The sequence below is a fragment of the Botryllus schlosseri genome, chromosome 5 (genome assembly GCF_051294905.1).
Source record: "Botryllus schlosseri isolate E-star chromosome 5, Bs_hap1, whole genome shotgun sequence".
Lineage (NCBI taxonomy): Eukaryota > Metazoa > Chordata > Ascidiacea > Stolidobranchia > Styelidae > Botryllus > Botryllus schlosseri.
The window spans coordinates 5,161,191-5,175,467 of record NC_137240.1 but is presented as its reverse complement, the minus strand read 5'-3'; the positions used below and the strand labels follow the sequence as shown (position 1 = coordinate 5,175,467).

General features: G+C 41.9%; 2 protein-coding genes across 5 annotated transcripts in view; both read left to right on the top strand.

Moving 5' to 3' along the window:
- The window catches only part of LOC145438734 (uncharacterized), a 215,383-nt gene that overhangs the window by 51,602 nt on the left and 149,504 nt on the right, over positions 1 to 14,277 (top strand). The window lies entirely within an intron of this gene.
- Positions 1 to 14,277, top strand: part of LOC145438722 (uncharacterized) — a 33,127-nt gene that overhangs the window by 5,596 nt on the left and 13,254 nt on the right. For 2 of the 4 annotated variants that reach the window (XM_080316070.1, XM_080316068.1), the window contains one exon: positions 326 to 1,308. The exons of the other annotated variants lie outside the window; for them this stretch is intronic. In XM_080316070.1, coding sequence (XP_080172196.1) covers positions 326 to 571 — 246 coding nt within the window. In that variant the 3' untranslated portion in view covers positions 572 to 1,308. Of the gene's footprint in view, positions 1 to 325; positions 1,309 to 14,277 lie in introns of those variants that run through there. 4 annotated transcript variants of the gene reach the window in all.

Here is a 14,277-nt window from a genome sequence, read left to right as displayed (position 1 = left end):
AAACTCGTCGTTAGTTCGTCGTTTATTTACCTCTAACAATGCTTGTCGCTACTCCAAAATTATTAAAAATCTATTTCAAGAGACGCATACACACATTTCAGATAGAACTTCTTTGTGAGCTGCATTTGACACAACAGCCGCAAACTGCTCATTGAACACCCGTATTCTACATGAGAGATCATTCAAATGATCTGATGGTAGTGGATATATTCTACATAACGATATTTTGTATATTGGGGCCGTGCGGTTATTTATCTAAATTTACGCTATTGTAAATTTATATGAAATGTTCGGCAACGTCGTGTGAACGAAAATTTTGTCACAGCACGTCTTGGGATATGAACCCGTAGAACATTATGGTGATACTGGTTCGAGTGGAATTGAATCCGACGGATGCGGGCAGGTGGAAAGCGATAGCGCCGGGAGAATTGAAAGCGACGGCTTCTATGATAGCGACGATGACGTAGATTCGGCTTGTTACGATTCGACAGAACAGATTGATGACGATGACCTGGAAGCCAGCGTTGCCATCGCATATGTTCTCAGCAAAATGCATTACGAAAGACAATAACATCTACTTTGTCGGAAAGATGTATGAGTCACAGATGTATGGTTTGGTTGGGTAAGAGTTGGGATTGTTCTGTGATGTAATACTGCCGATTACCAAATTTCGTGCAAACGCGTACGATCAGGAATCCTACGTCACCCTATTATCGGGAGATTTTTAGAATTAGAATTCTCTTACGTTGCGACTAGAATTCTTTTTTTTTACGTGATCTGTCATAGATTACTGCAACTAACCAATAATTTTTTCTGAAGGATACTGCGCACGGGTGTACGTGTGTATTGTTGTGAGACTGCCGTGTGTTATGTATTTTGGTTTGATGGAAATAAAGACTCTCTCTCTCTCTCTCATATATATTTTCCGTGGAATTCGAGGTAATCTTTTCGCATTTTTGGTCCTTTTGACTTTGAATCGTTACATTTATTTCGGTAGCGTGAGGAAGTGTATGCCACATGCCAAATTGGACCTTCCTTTTTCTGTCGTATTTTATGTAAGGCAAAACACTCCATGTGGCATGATATACAAAGTTATGATATTTGTTATTTTGATATACAAAGTTATGTTACCCTACTAAATCGTGACAATTATTGTACAAGAATGCGTAAATGCCGACAATACGTGGTTCAGATAACTTTCTGGTGTTGACGAAGTTGTGCGCATAATATATATATATGACGCCATAAGCTTCACTTTCGCATGCTACGATAAGAACTTGAAGAAAAATAAATATGTAATATATTCCAGTCCGGCTGTGCTCTCTCGTGATCCCGAGTCATGATCCCCAGTAAGTGCGTATATATTGTCCAATATACGTACCTATATGCATCATTTTGCAACGGTGGTTCTTAAACTTTTTAGACTGCGACCCAAATTTGGGTTTTATTGTCATCTCGCGACCTAAGCCTCACAAATCGAAACGAATGCATTTTTAATAATAGTATGCTACGTTTTACGGGTATGTATGAGATGGAGAAGGTGCAGCAGACTAGAAGTTATACGCAACACAGTTCCATGAAATATGTGTAACGCGAGTGATTCCAAATAGGGGTGCATTATTTCCCTATGCGGGTCGCATTTCCAATGCGGGTATCGGATTGCAAATATGGGACTATTATATAGGCACCGGCTATTTCGACAGCTGGAAATATTAGGACCTTTGTTTTCGCTGATTCATTATGAAGGCTATAAACATATTATAAAATAGTACTGCTGACCGCTGAGTCGATCCTTGTTTGTCAACTTTTGTGTCAAAACCAGGAAAAGCCGATTTTAGCGTGTAATTTGCAGTTAATAGACCTTTTTAACCATCTCTGTATAGTCGCCATAAATTCGAAACAAAAAGATTAGACGAATTGCAAAAAAGAGGACATTTAGGAGTTTTCGGAGGAAATTACTTCATTTTTTTATTGATAAAAAAGAGGACAAATCCTCTCAAAAGAGGGCATATGGTATCCCTGTTCATTACTGACCCCCTCGACCTATATATAGACTCTGTTACTTCCGGTAACGACGCCAGATGACGTTTGCTGCTGTTTTTCATATTGTATTTCGGATCTATCGTCTGTCCAGGAACAAATGCAATCGACGGAGTGGTATAGACAAATGGTGCACGGCATTGTGTTGAAGAAGTAGGCTGTGTGGAATCAGAGAGAAAAGTGAAAAGATTAACGAGAGAAAACGTAAAAAAACAATTCAGTAATTTTCCCGTATCATCACATGATGCAGATTTGGTCAAGTGATCATATACCGTGAAATAATATAGCATTGTTGACAGCTTCGTTAAAATAATCGAGTGTCAGAACAGCGAATTCAAAACTGCGCGTGTCATATTAGCGAGGTGTCCAGAATAGGGATTGTCAATATGTCATTCAAAGTAAGTCAAGCAAACATAACATCAAGCCGATATCGTCCGACCCGAAATAGCCCTAACTTTCACCAACTATTCGTTAATTTGAATGACTTGATCTTTTGCGTGCTTTGCTATCATGACACTTACTATTTCGCACGGATGCCCAGATGCACTTATCTAAGTCAATGTTCCTTCTAAGTTGCGCAGTGCTGACACGGTGTCTGCGCACAGAAAATCTAAGTTGCGCACAAAAAATCCGAAGTGATGACCTTTTTTTTTTATTCATTACGCACTGTTGTCCAAGGGTCTACGCAGTGAGTTGGTGAGTGTGCGCAGACTCGTCAAAAATTAGAGGGAACATTGATCTACATATATAAATAGTGTTACATTTAAAACAAACATGTTTGAAGCATGACCCATGCCTAAAATGTGTTTTTATGCGTTCTTCGTTGTTTTTGTTCTTCGTTTTCTTAGCTATGATGTCTCGAATCTTTAATTGCGACGTCGCAGTGTATTACCATTGATCATTGATAATTGATTGATTGATAAAAATATTTCGTCCAAGAACTCATATTGACCCTAAAATATTTTTCTGACCCATGTCACAGACTATATCTATTACAAGTTGCCCCAAGGCTCCTACTGCATGCTTTTTGAGGGTGGCGAGATAGCGTAGTGGTATAATTCACAGCTGCGACACCAATGGGTTGCTGGTTTCGAGTCCGACCAAGATCGACTCCAGAATTCCTACCTAAGTTTTGGAGGTTTATCCAGGCTCCTCCTCGCCATCTCATCCGTGTAAGTGATGTCTTATAACATCCTAGAAGTGGGCCGTGGTGCAATCGGAAAATGAAGAGAAAATTTGACTGGGATAAATGACCATAGTAGTCGATAAACACCATGAGTACCTCAAAACATACGAACAAACAAACATGCTTCATGGCAGGTATTTGATCAATTATGACGTAATTATGCAACTTTCAAAGCAAAAAATATTTTGAATTTTTTGAAATGGCATTTCTGTAAAACACTGCTTAAAACACGTCTGAAATAGACGTTTCAAAACAACTATTGTTATAAATGCAACTCTATCTATGAGGCAGTAAAAATTTTAACACCGCGAAATCATATAGCAAAATGAAGCATGTTATCAACATGAAATGAAATACCAATTCCGTAGGCGTAACTATCGTTACATTGGCAAATTTATTTGTGGAGTTTCAGTATGACCTCGCATGATGATGTCATTCTACATAATACTGGGCCTTCTGCAGGCCTAGACATTAGGGTTGTTCAGAATTGACAGACTTTCAAAGTGTCATGGTTTTCAGTCCGTTTCCCATGCCTTATGCCTTAAAACATATTCTAGCTACTATTTTCTGTAAATCCTCCCTTGAATTGGCATGTTGAGCTGAAAGAAAATCTGGGATTCCCAAAAACTTTGAGTGTAGCGATTTTACTTAGCCTTCTAAAATGTTATATATGTCAGGTTTTAGGCAGCTGTTGTGGTTTGGGGTGATTGAAAACCTCATTGTATATATTTTTCCGAAATCAGGATACCATTTCCATATTGCACACTGCCTTGAAATCTTCAAACTTACGTAAAACTGAGCAAGTCCTTCGAAGTCGCGTCGAGCGATCGGAGGGAAGGAGCCTTGACAAAGTAAAAGACGCGATTGATTCGGATCCAATGTTCGAAGAGGAGTTAGGGGTAATTATCGAAGAAACTCCAAGAATAAAGCGTGATTATGAAATGGTATACAGAACATTTTGGCCACTAGACTGTCGAAATGTGTGGGACTAGTGACGCCCCGAACTACCTGTCACTCATCGCATGTATAGGGGATTGAATAGCTGGTTCGTGGTACAGAACTTGAATATAGCTTTCAATACAATATCCATTGTAGAATAATATTTATAACCTCTTTTCAAGAGTTATCGGCACACTAAAGGGATTTAAACAGATTTAAAAGCAAAACCAAAAAGGCAAAGTATGACGCAACAATCAAAATCACAAACCATGAAATTCGCATTGTACCAATGGCAACAATAACAAACTATGAAGTATACGGACGATTGCCAGTAAACTCGGCCCAAGGTAAATTCGGCCCGTCGAATTCGGCCCTCGGTCACTTCGGCAGTCGGTGAATTCAGCCGTCGGTGAATTCGGCACTCGGTAAATTCGGCCAGGGCCAGAGTAACAAAAACAGTTACAATACCATTGTCTAACCTGAACCCTAACCCTAATCCTAACCTAACCCTAATCCTAACCTAACCCTAATCCTAACCTAACCCTAATCCTAACCTAACCCTAATCCTAACCTAACCCTAATCCTAACCTAACCCTAACCCTAACCTAACCCTAATCCTAACCTAACCCTAATCCTAACCTAACCCTAATCCTAACCTAACCCTAATCCTAACCTAACCCTAATCCTAACCTAACCCTAATCCTAACCTAACCCTAATCCTAACCTAACCCTAATCCTAACCTAACCCTAATCCTAACCTAACCCTAATCCTAACCTAACGCTAATCCTAACCTAACGCTAATCCTAACCTAACCCTAATCCTAACCTAACCCTAATCCTAACCTAACCCTAATCCTAACCTAACCCTAATCCTAACCTAACCCTAATCCTAACCTAACCCTAATCCTAACCTAACCATAACCTAACCCTAACCCTAACCCTAATCCTAACCTAACCCTAATCCTAACCTAACCTAACCCTAATCTTAACCCTAACCCTAACCCTAATCCTAACCCTAACGCTAATCCTAACCCTAAACCTAACCCCTAACCTCCAAATCACTTGATAATATTATAATTATGTAATATAATACACATTATTAGTTCGTAATACAATTTCACACAATGTTCTCCGAGGGCCGAATATACCGATTGAGTTCGGCTGTCGGTAAATTCGGCCCCTTAAACATCGGCATATATATATACATATATATATTTATACGCATACCCTGTTCTCCAAATCACTTGATAATAATATAATTATGAAATTAATTCACATTAATAGTTGGTAATACATTTTTATAAAAAATTCTCCGAGGGCAGAATTGACCAGTGAGTAACCAGTGAATTGACCGATGAATTCGGCCGTCGGTAAATTCGGTATCCGTGAATATCCGCGCTATCTCCCGTGATTACGCGATCTACGCATACCCTGACATACAAATCACTTAATAATAGTATAATTATGTAATTAATTCATGTTAACGGTTGGTAATACATTTTGATACAATATTATCGGTGGGCCGAATTTACTGATGTAATGGCCGAATTTGCCTGGGCCGAATTTACTTTGGGGCGAGTTTACTGGAAACCATACGGACATACGGTACTATAGTAGCAGCACAATTTGTAAATAAACAATTACACGCACGGAACAACACGCACTAATGAGAAATTTGTAGGTTATAGAGGAAATCTTTTTGTCTGCATAAAATAGGTTTGCTCAACTGAATAATAGTAGACTCCAACACTTTTAAATGAAACACAGACCTACCACGCGCAATGACAATGAACATATTGTCATCATAGTGCTGTGCAGAGGCAAGGTTTTCACTCAGATGCTGACCAATTGACGAAGCATATGCTTGGTAATCATCATAGCAGTCTGTTTTTGCAGCCAATTTGCACTGACGTGCGAGCTCCGTGCGATCATTTGCGCAAGTTTTTGACCGAATCAATTTTGGGATATGCTGCTTAATACGCTCAAACAATCTTTGAGATGTACGTGTACGTCCTACATACCTACTATCACAGTGGCACTTGTATTGGTAAACAACATTACTTGCATCAAAGGCAGGAAGTACATCTTTTCGAGAGTTGGCTAACAAGGGTTTCGTCGTGTACACTACATGCGTGTTAACGCTGTAATAGCAACGGCGAACAGCCGATTTATTAAGCTTTTCAAAACGGCTGGACACGTTACCTAGCCAAGGTAGGTGCAAAAATGCCGGACATTTTTCTGGGCCATATTTTGGAGCTGTATCCGATTTTTTCAATACCCTAGAGATGGAGCATTTTAATATGTGGTCCGGATAGCCATTTTTGGAGAGAATCAAGTGGATATCATCCAATTCGCGTGACAGTCTTTCTGGTGAGCAGAGGCGCAAGGCGCGATTAACGAGCGATGAAATGAGGTTTAATTTACGCCGCTTCGGGCAAAATGAATCCCAACGAATATAATGACCAGTGAAAGTAGGTTTTCTGTACACCGACGTTAAAAACGTTTGTCCTGATCTCTCTACTAAGACGTCTAAAAAGGGAAGGGCAGCATCAGTTTCCTTTTCCACGGTAAATTGTAGAGCTGGATGGAGACAGTTCAATTTTTCGAAGAAATTATTACACTCTCGCTCATTTTTAAAGGCAACAAAGGTGTCATCGACATATCTAAAATAGAGGAGAGGTTTTGCGACGTTTTCAAACAATTTCTTTTGATGGTATCCCACGAATATATCGGCCAAACTAGGTCTCAACGGTGAACCCATCGCAACACCATTGCATTGACGGAACATCGTGTCATTGAAGCTGAATTCAACGCTACTAGTAGCAGTTTGCAACAATTCAAGAAATATTTTACGCGGTAGTTTCGGAAGTTCAAGCGTGCCATCATAAAGCGCGTCTGCGCAGATTTCGAAAGTTTCCAACAATGGTACGTTGGTAAAAAGACTTTTCACATCAAATGAGCTAAGAAATACATTGGACGGATTTAATTTGGCGCGTTTTAATTCGTCTACAAACGTGAACGAGTCGCAAACACAATGGTGCGTATACAAGGATCGAACTGGACTTTTTTCATCGCGACATGCATGATTGAAGAAACCCCAAGAAACCTGTTAACATGGAAAATATGCAATTAACTGTCAATATTAAAAGACTGCTCTTGCCACTTCGTATTTTCCTGCAGAAAATACAGTGACAAAAGTGTTTCCTCATCAATTTACAATTTTGTAGTGTTTAGACCTCATAAAAACATAAATGATTGAACTAACGAAGAACGAAAAGCAGCAAGTACAATCTATAATAGAACGAATCTATTTATCGTCCCTAAAGATCTATGAACAATGCTGTTTATTTTAGGATATTGGGTTTTATTTTTGAGGATTCTCGAAAAATAAGATTTCAATCATTAAAAAATAAGCTATTTTTGATTATGTTTGTAAGTTTTTTTTAATGAAATAAACAAATCAGAGCAGTGTATATACTTTTTTAATAACCAGAAAACATACACAAACACGCACAACATGTGTGTGCGTGGGTCTTCGAAATGCTAAAAGTACTTCCACTTCCTGGACAATCAGACGCGTGACAACAAGGGTTGAAGTGGCGGCAGAGTATGAAATCGGTGGGGGTTGCACCACTTGGCCTTGTGGCGCAGGCTGAATACCGCCACGTCTACAACAATCACTTTGTCCACACGATGATGGGAATGAATTGCTACATCAGATGGCAACAGAACTAGATTTAGAAGATGAAAAGTTCGTGCGCCAAGTTTATATTGACACCTGTTGTTTGTCAATTAAGAAGGTGACGTACCACTTGATTGACTGGACACCATACCAAACTGCTGGAGGTTATGAACGAGAAAAGCCCGGGGGTGTTTCCAACTGTTCGTCCTCGATCGCAGGGTCACAGAGCTGAGCACAACCATCACGAATCTTCAGGGACTTGGCCTTCTGATCGTGGAGCAGCAGGAGGAGCTCTATCGCATGGTCCAACGCCTTCGAGCTCGGTGGCGAGCTGCAGACTGGGACAATGACACCCGCGTCAAGGAAGTTCTCTGGTCAGAGAGTGTTTGGGTTTTGAGGCACGCAACTTCGTGGAGGATCAGGGGTGTGAAATCCTCCACCTTATCGGGAACATCGACGAAGAGGAGAAGCAATCCACGTTCGAGGCAACCGGGAGTCTCATTGCAGGGCTCATTGATGACGTAAAGAACATTGAAGTTGTCGACAATGAAAGGATCCTACCCTGTACCATACCAAGTGGTGCGAACTGGTAGGCAATAGGTGAGCGGACACAGCAAACACATCTTGCTCTTTTCGATTATAATAATATAAATACCAATAATAGGGGAGATGTGGTACCGATGGATCAAAAATTGCAAAATGATCTCTAGCCCATAAATCTTAAGCCGAGAAAAACAGATCTTTTGCTGTCTCAACACTTCGATACAAGCTCTACCTATCGCGGACATTTACATGAATATCCGCCTTTTCAAAAAATATTTATAAACGTTTAAAATTTGTTGCTCGAACGTGTCATCGGTCCCCACCCGGTGGGTCCAAAGGCACACGACCATGGGACCTATGAGACATACGTTCAAAAACTCAAATTTGTTAACTTGTTTTGTTGTGTACTATAAGCTAAGCTACAGCAAGCCAACGAAGAATGTTTCGTCGCGACCTTCAAGAATAAAATAGATTATATCAACTCAAATGTTGGCATAAAATCATGTTTTGATTTACCCCTAAACTTACAAAATTAATGCCACATACATATTACCCGAAAATCGACATTTTGACTTTCAAATACCTTGTAATAGCAATAAAACACCTCAGGTACCTATGATATACAGCCTATATATATGTAGGCGACTTTCTGTTGTTAAGTGATTAGTTGGTCCATATATTTTGCTTGATTTGGCTATGGTGCCATAGGTCCCCCACCCCATAAATAATGTAATTGACTTGAAAATAGTCCACTCGGGGATGGTATTGATTCAAAAAATATGTGCCATTATATACCCTGATACAAGCCCTATACTTCACATCAAAAATTATGGCGGGTTTGTTAGTCTGAAAGGTGATATAGAAAAATGCAAATGTCGATCCAAATTTACTTTACACCCCCTAAAACGTAAATCATTCGTCACAGACCCAATAGCTCACGCAGGTCGAATTTTTTTGCATGTGAGGAAAGTTTCTGTCAGCATGTAATTGTAGACAAAATCACGGAGTGTAATCATGGAATTATCATGGAGAATTTTTCAAGTATTTTCGGTCCCAGTGATCCATCGGTACCACATCTCCCCTACATATATATTGGCTACTTTATTTGCAGCTCAGTGAATTGAGTGACAACATTTGGGGTCGAATATCGAACAAGTGGACATCCGAGTAGATACAGAGTATCGGAGACAAATTCCAATCCATGTCTCTCCGATACAAAATGGACGTCATTTTCAATTTCATTATTGACGAGCACTTGTCAAGAGCAAAGGCTTAAATGCTTGAAAAATTTGGGGAGTTTGAAGCCATCCGACAGTTCTTTGAACCCATATAGGCTCGATGTTTCCCACAACTGCGACGGTCGAAGCCGATTTCTCGAAAATCAAGTGGAAGAAGGGTCTCTACGGGGCTCCTTCGCATACGAGCAATTCCCTGCACAGACAACCGATGTTCCCACCACTACCTCTCCAAATCTCCTGAAATTTGGTACACGCACAGATGAGCTAATTCCAAACAGGATGAACTTTATTTTATGCAAATTGGACTTGGGGGTCAAAAGTTACGTCACTTTGAAAATTGACAATTTTCTGCTCATTTCGGGTCTGCACTTTCAGGTTTTATCAATGCAATATTCAAGAAGGTGTAGCTAGATGTTAGACGACAGTTGAGATACGGCACTTGGATTTATCTGAAGCTTGTCTGATCGTCTATATTTCCAAGTAAAATTTAATGCCCTGTAGGTTAGGGTCAAAGGTTAAATTGAGGGGGAATTTGGTCAATGGTCTAAAATCAGTCAGGCGTTACACGATTTAGAGTGCGGATTGCTCAAAAACATATTAAAATATTTTGGAAAATAGGATCTTAAATGAAAGTTTGCTTCAATGAGACTTCGTTCATAGCTGTTTGATTTTGGCTATTAGACTGTAAAGTGATGAAATTGCAGTTTCAAGAGCACACTTCATTTGCACATGGAAATGCAGTAGTAGTAGGGTGCGTTCGGACATCGAGTCTGGGGTGTGTGTGGACATCATGTCTGGGATGTGCTCCGACATCATGTCTTGGGTGTGTTCGGACTGTGTTGCCATTGAAACGTAGTGTCTGGGGTGAGTTCGGATTGTTTTGCCCCTCGGACATCGTGTCTGGGGTGGATTCGGACAGTTTTGCAACTCGGACATCGGGCCGAGGGTGTGTTCGGAATGTGTTGCCATTCGGACATCGTGTCTAAGGCGTGTTCGGACATCATGTCAGGGGTGTGTTAGGACTGTGTTGCCACTCGGGCATCGTGTCTGGGCGGGGGGGGGTTCGGACATCATGCCTGGAGTGTGTTAGGATTGTGTTGTCAATCGGACATGATGTCTGGGATATGTTTGTGCTGCGCCAGACATGCCTCAGACCTGATATCTGCGCACTATTTTATCCAGACGTGCTCCGGAGCTGATGCCTGCGCACTAAATACCTTCAGGCATTGTCCGAAACGGATATCTGGACACAGACATGCGTCAGACGTGATGCCCGCGTCCTAAACGACGCGTTTTTGCTGATATCTGCGATAGCTAGGTATATCCACAGTAGTGGTAGCTGAGTATATCCAAATTTACAGTAGTGATAGCTGAGTACATCCACAGCTATCACTACTGTTGATATACTCAGCTATCACTGCTGTAGATATACCCAGCAATCGCAGATATCAGCAAAAACCGCAAATATAGAGGTCATATATTGGTCAAATGTCGTTTAGGACGCGGGTATCACGTCTGACGCATGTATGTGTCCCTTAAGCCCGCAGATATCAGATTCGGAATATGCCTGGGGGTATTTGGTGCGCAGGTAAGAGCTACCACGCATGTCCACTGTCCAGATTAAAATAGTGGCAGATATCAGGTCTGAGGCATGTTTGTCGCATCACAAACATATCCCAGACACGATGTCTGAGTAACAACACAGTCCGGACCAGGGTTGTAACCAAGTCACAATGCTCCGAGTCACAAGTCAAATTCACTTTTATTGTTTTGACTCGAGTCAAGTCGAGTCATTTTCAATTCATCACCGAGTCAAGTCCGAGTCCAAGTCATCGATCAGAGGGTCAAGTCCGAGTCATGGTATTATGACTCGAGTCCGAGTCCAAGTCATTATGTTGACTGCTCAGTTTCCAGTTAAAGTCTTGTTAAACTCACTTTATATAACTATATTTGGTGATATCGAATGTTTCGCATTTATAATATACTAATTTTCCTCACTTTTAGCAGATTCTGGTCGCATTTTCAAGTACCAGTATCAATCAGACGAAATCCCAGAAGGGTGGTTGCTTCACAATTCTTCGAAATTACAATGAAATGTCAGTCTTAGCCGTCTGAGTCTCGAGTCAATGACTTGGTACGAGTCATGCGCAATGACTCGAGTCCAAGTCGAGTCAATACACAGATTGACTCGAGTCGAGTCGAGTCAATTCTGTATTTTGAAAAAATGACTCGAGTCAAGTCGAGTCATCAGAAAATCGTGACTCGAGTCGGACTCGAGTCGAGTCATGACTCGAGTCATTACAACCCTGGTCCGGACACACCACAGGCATGATGTCCGAACACCTTCCAGACACGATGTCCGAGTGACAGCACAATCCGAAATCCCCCCAGATACGATGTCCGCGTTGCGAAACAGTCCGAACACACCCAAGACATAATATCTGAACACCCCCAAGACACGATGTCCGAGTTGCAAAATAATCCGAACACCTCAGACCTGATATCTGCGCACTATTTTTATCTGGACATGCTCCGGAGCTGATACCTGTGTGCTAAATACCCCCAGGCATGGTCCGAACCGGATATCTGCGCACTTAATAGACATAGACATGCGTCTGACGTGATGCCCGCGTCCTAAACGACGTTTGACCTATGACCTCCATATTTGCGGTTTTTGATGATATCTGCGATAGCTGAGTATATCCACTGTAGCGATAGCTGAGTATATCCACTGTAGCGATAGCTGAGTATTTCCGCATCCGCAGTAGTGATATCTGTGATAGTTGAGGTGAGTATATCCAGAGTAGTGATAGCTGTGGATATACTCAGCTGTCACTACTGTGGATGTGGATATACTCAGCTATCACTACTGTGAATATACCCAGCTCTCGCAGATATAAGCAAAAACCGCAAATAAAGAGGTCATATATAGGTCACGCGTCGTTTAGTACGCGGGTATCACGTCTGACGTATGTCTGCGTCCACTAAGTGAGGAGTGAGCAGATCTCCGTTTCGGACAATGCCTGAAGGTATTTAGTACGCAGGCATCAGCTCCGGAGCATGTCTGGATAAGAATTGTGCGCAGATATCAGGTCTGAGGCATATCTGGCGCAGCACAAAAATATCCAGACACGATGTCCAAATGACAACACAATCCTAACACACTCCAGGCATGATGTCCGAGCACCCCCCCCCCCCAGACACGATGCCCGAGTAGCAACACACCCCTGACATGATGTCCGAACACGCCCTAGACACGATGTCCGAATAGCAACACATTCCGAACACACCCTCGGCCCGATGTCCGAGTTGCAAAACTGTCTGAACCCACCCCAGACACGATGTCCGAGGGGCAAAACAGTTCGAACTCACCCCAGACACTACGTTTCAATGGCAACACAGTCCGAACACACCCAAGACATGATGTTGAAACACATCCCAGACATGATGTCCACACACAACCCAGACTCGATGTCCGAACGCACCCTACTACTACTGAATTTCCATGTGCAAATGAAATGTGCTCTTGAAACTGCAATTTCATCACTTTACAGTCTAATAGCCAAAATCAAACAGCTATGAACGAAGTCTCCTTGAAGCAAACTTTCATTTAAGATGCTATTTTCCAAAATATTTTAATATGTTTTTGAGCAATCAGCAGTCTAAATCGTGTAACGCCTGACTGATTTTTGACCATTGACCAAATTCCCCCTCAATTTAACCTTTGACCCTAACCTACAGGGCATTAAATTTTACTTGGGAATATAGACGATCAGACAAGCTTCAAATAAATCCAAGTGTCGTATCTCAACTGTCGTCTAACATCTAGCTACACCTTCTTGAATATTGCATTGATAAAACCTGAAAGTGCAGACCCGAAATGAGCAGAAAATTGTCAATTTTCAAAGTGACGTAACTTTTGACCCCCAAGTCCAATTTTCATAAAATAAAGTTCATCCTGTTTGGAATTAGCTCATCTGTGCGTGTACCAAATTTCAGGGGATTTGGAGAGGTAGTGGTGGGAACATCGGTTGTCTGTGCAGGGAATTGCCCATACGTGAGCAACTCTCTACCAAGCTCCTGAATGCTCAGAATGGATTTCGACCATCTCGCGGTACAACAGAGCACATCCTGGCACTGCGCACAATCATTGACACCTGCCGCTCACACAAAAAGAATGTTGTGGCCGTCTTCGTTGATTTCGCGAAAGCCTTCGACTCGGTCTCGCGCCCAGCCATGGCGGAGATCCTCAGATTCTATGGAATTCCTGAGGTGATAACGTACGCCATTATGGCCCTCTACACTGACACACGAGCGCGAGTTCGAACAGATGACGGCCCAAGCGGAGATTTCAACACTTCGGCTGGTGTGCTTCAAGGTGACACCCTGGCACCATTCTTGTTCGTGGTCATCCTTGACTTCGTGCTACGAACGGCCTTCCCGGATACTACCAACTTCTTTGAATGGCGGCCACGGCAAGGAACGCGCACGCGTACGACTCGCGAGGCAATCCACGTAGGTATTCTTGCCTACGCAGACGACCTAGCCCCTCTTGCCCCGAACACCGCATCGGCACAGCGTCTCATTAACCAGCTAGAGGCCGCCGCCGCTCTTGTTGGCCTCCAGATCAACGCTAAGAAGACTGAGGT